Source organism: Mycetomoellerius zeteki, unplaced genomic scaffold (genome assembly GCF_001594055.1).
Source record: "Mycetomoellerius zeteki isolate Tzet28-1 unplaced genomic scaffold, Tzet1.0 scaffold61, whole genome shotgun sequence".
NCBI lineage: Eukaryota > Metazoa > Arthropoda > Insecta > Hymenoptera > Formicidae > Mycetomoellerius > Mycetomoellerius zeteki.
In genome coordinates, this window is record NW_017257621.1 from 1042571 (window position 1) to 1047713 (window position 5143).

The window sequence follows — 5143 nt, forward strand, 5'->3', positions numbered from 1 at the left end:
AAAATTTCAAGGATGAATTCGTTACTTCAACTCACTTCTATGCACTTCTACGCGAATTAAGTTACGAACTTCAAAACGCGCACGCGCACTTCGAAATGAGCTACGAGTATAACTCTGTTTGGAAAATGGAAAGTGCGCTACAAACGCCATTTGTGTCATAATATCCTTGTCTCACGTTTAATGGACGATAAAGATAGATTAATAACACAAATAGTGCTAATAGCGTCTTCCTCCCAACGCAGCCTATAAGTACGTACTCACGCACGCGAAACAAACTGGCTAGATAATACATCAAGAGCCATCTGTGAGAATTTCAAGGAACACGCGATGTCTATATTGAAACATGGCGGCACCCTTGGTTGCGATATTATTAGCTTAACCTTTTCAGCAGCTGAGTGAAAAAAAATTCCATCATATCTGTAAAGAATCATTAATAGTAATGTGTTTTCATGAATTTAATAATAATAAACGAAATATACACTCCGAAAAATACTGTACATACCGACATAATTAATAGACGTTAGTTCAATATCACGAATTACAATATTAATATATTACAAGAATGTCTGTATTACGTGCTGCGTTTTTCACTTGTCATAATAATGGCTCTATTATTCCCAGGTAATTATGAATTACTTATGTCTCTAATTGTGTCTATAATTATATCGCATAAATCTGTAAAGAAAAAATATGGGTATAAAAATACATAAACATGATAAAAATAATAAAGAATGTTATACATGCTGCATTATATATTCACTTGTCACAATAATGGCTCTATTATTTCAAGATAATATAAATTATTTTTGTCTCTAATTGTGTCTAATTATACCATACATAAATCTCTAAAGAGAAAATATGAGTATAAAAATATATGAATATGATATATAAAAATCCTATATTTAGAATTAGAATGATCTAAGAATAATAAGCGTATTATTTTGATACTATGTTGAATTAATTTTTATTTAATTAATTTCAGGTATTCCTTGCAGAAGTGTTTTTTGCAAGGAAGAGGCCAGAACTTATGGGGGACAACAAAGCGTGAATTTAGTAAAATTATTCAAAGATGTGCCAAAGAAAATGTGAACAAGTCAAAGCTTTTCTCGTACATTCAGAAATTTGGTTTCAGCGGGCTTGGTGTAACGGTTGCTTGTATTTTAAAATCACATAATCGAATTGTGCTCTGTAAAGAAGCTAAAAAAATAAGTGACATAAGTCTAGTCAATCCGGATAACCCTGACTTGATCTTTGAATGGACAAAATTTTTTAAATATTTATATCCACATATCTGGTATTTATTATTAGCACTATCAGTAAGTATTTATAGATATGCAAAAATAATTGATAAATCTCATATTATTGCAAATGATGTACTGACAATCTCCATATTTCTAGAGTGCATTAATAGTTGCATTGTTAAATATACAAATACCGCAATGCGTTGGAAGTGTCATAAATGTACTAACTGAAATATGTCAAAACAAAAATGATTCTGCAAAACAAGTCATTTTACAGCTTACTCAACCAGCTTTTATTTTGGCACGTATGTATATTGCGCAAGTACGTAAAATAATTACAATATTTTTTTCGATATCTTTATGAAATTCCACATACTTGTCTCTAAATATCTACTTATTTATATTTACTTTTAAGGCATTTTTTACTTTTGCATATATTTATACTCTGTCACACGTTGGTGAAAGAGTTGCAGTGAGCTTACGTCAGGATTTGTTCAAGTCCATTATTATGCAAGACATAGCGTTTTTTGACAAAACGCATTCTGGTGAAATAGTAAGTCGATTGACCAGTGATATTCAAGATTTTAAAAGGTCATTTAAAATCTGCATTTCTCAAGGCTTGAGAAGCTTCACGCAAATTATTGGTTGTATCGTCTCTGTAATAGTGATATCACCGAAATTGACCACTCTTATGGTATTCAGTTTGCCTCCAATAATTTTTATTGGTACTCTGCTGGGAAGAAGTTTGCTCAAGCTGTCGATGGAAGCACAAAATCAAGTTGCAAAGTCTATAGCCGTCTGCGAGGAAGCTATACAAAACATCCGAACGGTATTTTAAAAATAATAAACTGAAAAAGATGTGAAACAATATTAATACACTGCATTTTCTTTTTTTTTTATCAGGTGAGAGCCTTCGCCGCGGAGGAGAAAGAAGCAGAAATGTTTTACAAAGAGATTGAACGTTCGTCTGATCTGTACGAACGATTAGGTTTCGGTATAAGCTTCTTTCAAGCAGGAACGAATTTATTACTTAACGGCATTCTACTTTCCACGCTGTACTTTGGTGGGCAATTACTCTCTACAGGACAATTGTCTCCTGGAAATCTCATAGCATTTTTAATGGCTACACAAACCATACAAAAGTCTTTAGGTCAATTGTCAGTGCTTTTCGGAACCTTTGTTAGAGGACAGAGTGCTGGGGCCAGGGTTTTTCAGGTAATTTATAATATATATTCGGATTATACAATTTTATATTAACTTTTCCTGAATTAAAAATTATAATTATATTCTTTTTAGTATTTAGATATGCCGCCTTCGTCAATGATGATTGGTGGTGACATAATCGCGGATAAATCTCTGGCGGGGAATATAGTTTTCAAAGATATAAATTTCAGCTATCCCACTAGACCTGATCACGTTATTTTGAAAAATTTTAATTTACACATTCCCGCTGGGAAAACTGTGGCTATTGTCGGTACTAGTGGTAATGGAAAATCAACATTAGCTGTATTATTAGAAAGGTATGATCTTACAACAATCATGTATATTTGAAGTTTAAAAATTTATATCTAAAATTGTACAGATTTTATGATGTTGATGAAGGCTCCATCATTATTGACGGTCGAGATATCAGATCCCTTAATTCAAGTTATCTCAGAGGCAATGTTTTGGGCTATATCAATCAAGAGCCTACTTTATTTGCTACCAGCATTATGGAAAATATTAGATATGGGAGACAAGACGCAACGGACGAAGAGGTAAAAAAAAGAATTGAAATTAATATTAATATATTGATATATATACAAAATATTTTACATAATTTGATCAATTTAGGTCATCGAGGCAGCTAAAGAAGCGAATGCGCACGAATTTATAACTAAGTTCCCAGACAGCTACGCGACCGAGGTTGGCGAAAGAGGCACTCAGCTCTCTGGCGGACAAAAGCAACGAGTTGCTATCGCCAGAGCCTTATTAAAACAACCATCTGTTTTAATTCTAGATGAAGCAACAAGGTAGGAATAACAAGATTATATGAGATTTGTCTTGGTACTTATCTATTTGTCTGTGTTTTTAGTGCATTGGATTATGAAAGCGAGAGAGTCGTTCAAAAAGCAATTGAAAATGTTACAAAAGGTAGAACAGTTCTTATCATTGCTCATAGGTTGAGTACCATTAAGGGAGCTGACGTAATTGTCGTGTTACAACGTGGTGTCATTGTGGAGGTATGCTTTAATCGATAAAATTAACGTCATGTTTTTATTATATAAATATATATAATACATAAACAATAAATATTTTTTAGATGGGCACGCATTCAGAATTAATTAAACGGAAAGGAGTATATTACACGCTCGTTAACGAACAAGAAAAAGAAAAGTATCGCTCGCACGCAGGAAGAAGTCTTTCTGGCGTGATTTTAGATTATTTTCCAAATTTCCGTTCTTAGATTTGATTAACTTTTTAACGTTAGTTTTCTCATTGCTACCTCAATAAAGACTAACTAAATAAAAAAATAGGGACTCACTGTGTCTGACACTGACTGACCAACATATCAGAAACCGGTTTTTAAATTATCAATCATAATGTTTGCGATATGGTGTCTTGTGATTAGGGTGAGCTTCCTAATTTTCGGGATAATTAATTTTAATTTTAAAGTTTTCTGATACATTAGTTTTCCATTTTCTCTTTTTGATATTTTCAAAATTCCTTTCCTTCTTTTTTCTTTCTTTCATTTTTATCCGAGTTTAATTTTGGCAATTATATTCTCAATGCGGGGGAGCTCACCATGAAAAGTTAATTTTTGTTACATTTTATATATGTGAGAGTTTGTTGTCTCTGAAGAAGGCTAAAAAATGAGCCTTCTTCAGAGACATATAAGCGCGTTTATTAAAAAATGAAGTTTTACGCTTTGTAGTCGTATTATTTACGTAACGTCTTACGCGTTTGACTCCTATTGCCCATGTTCTTTCCTAGTTTTTTTGATCTATAAGGAGTCTTGTTAGTTTGATTTGTTATACGGACTAGAAAAAGAAAACATGTAATAGTAATAAGAACATAGAACAAATTATATTGTACAAATGATTAATGTGAAACGATAAGAGGATATTATTTGTTACTATTTTCCCGTTTTATAAAATAATTTTTTCTTTATATCTCGATGTATATACATATACAGGAAAATGGATTTATATATTATGTAAATTGCTCGCGACTACCTCAGAAACGGGAATCAAATTACAAATCATACAATAAATTATTATTTTATCTACACCTTTGCATTATATACATGGATACACCTTTTAACAATGACATAATATCTATATAGTTTAAATAAAAAATTATATATAATTTATGAATTTATTTAAGATGTATGTATTTGTTTATAATTAGAGCATTTTATTCAGTCACAAAAACAGGAGATACTTCCGTGCTATCCTTATTACTTTGCATTACCAGATCTGTGTCTGAAATAGGTGACTCTTGCATAGAATGTATTGTAGTTGCAATATCACTCCTTGCGGTTACTTCTTTCTTAAATCAAAGTTAAATCAAAGTGGATCCCGTTGTTGGTGTTAAATATAATTCATCAGTATTGTCGAGTAAATACCGAGCAGAAACACTTTCGCCTCCATTTGGCACAAATAAACTAGCATCTGCAAGTTTACTGTCTATCGCAGGAGTAGCTTCGGATAATCCTTCCGTGGTAATTTGATCAACAGCTGCTTGTGACGGCAAAATGGCAAGTGTCGACGGAGAAGATAATACATTAGAATCATACATCGGACTATCTGTGATTGAATCTGTATTGAAATTTGATGTGCTGTCTTCGTTATTTCTGTACTGTCCCGTAGCTGCATCTTGCATTTCCTCATCTATCTTCGATGACATGCTGCTAATTGGAG

General features: G+C 32.4%; 2 protein-coding genes across 4 annotated transcripts in view; one reads left to right on the plus strand and one right to left on the minus strand.

The window, feature by feature from the left end:
• Nucleotides 1-353: 353 nt before the first annotated feature.
• LOC108728320 (ATP-binding cassette sub-family B member 8, mitochondrial) lies at nucleotides 354-4302 on the plus strand. Of its 3 annotated transcripts, XM_018456813.1 has the most exons (11): nucleotides 354-621; nucleotides 983-1316; nucleotides 1399-1563; nucleotides 1657-2070; nucleotides 2145-2456; nucleotides 2538-2761; nucleotides 2824-2998; nucleotides 3075-3253; nucleotides 3316-3463; nucleotides 3544-3617; nucleotides 4276-4302. In XM_018456813.1, the coding sequence occupies exons 1-11, from the start codon at nucleotides 563-565 to the stop codon at nucleotides 4280-4282; spliced, it is 2091 nt and encodes a 696-aa protein (XP_018312315.1). In that variant the 5' UTR covers nucleotides 354-562; the 3' UTR covers nucleotides 4283-4302. The 3 variants fall into 3 exon arrangements, with proteins under 3 accessions (XP_018312315.1, XP_018312314.1, XP_018312316.1); XM_018456812.1 differs by lacking the exon at nucleotides 4276-4302 and having other exon boundaries at nucleotides 3544-3795; XM_018456814.1 differs by lacking the exons at nucleotides 3544-3617; nucleotides 4276-4302 and having other exon boundaries at nucleotides 3130-3253; nucleotides 3316-3397.
• Nucleotides 4303-4671: 369 nt separating this feature from the next.
• Nucleotides 4672-5143, minus strand: part of LOC108728385 (probable serine/threonine-protein kinase DDB_G0282963) — a 5001-nt gene continuing 4529 nt past the window's right edge. The window contains exon 3 of the mRNA XM_018456909.1: nucleotides 4672-5143. Coding sequence (XP_018312411.1) covers nucleotides 4785-5143 — 359 coding nt within the window. The 3' untranslated portion in view covers nucleotides 4672-4784.

What these genes read in the sequence shown, in the direction of transcription:
- LOC108728320 (XM_018456812.1), top strand. Translation starts at nt 563, where the DNA reads ATGTCTGTATTACGTGCTGCGTTTTTCACTTGTCATAATAATGGCTCT. An exon ending in ATTTATTATTAGCACTATCA is followed by an intron (nt 1,317 to 1,398) that starts GTAAGTATTTAT and finishes CCATATTTCTAG; the next exon opens with AGTGCATTAATAGTTGCATT. An exon ending in CTATACAAAACATCCGAACG is followed by an intron (nt 2,071 to 2,144) that starts GTATTTTAAAAA and finishes TTTTTTTATCAG; the next exon opens with GTGAGAGCCTTCGCCGCGGA.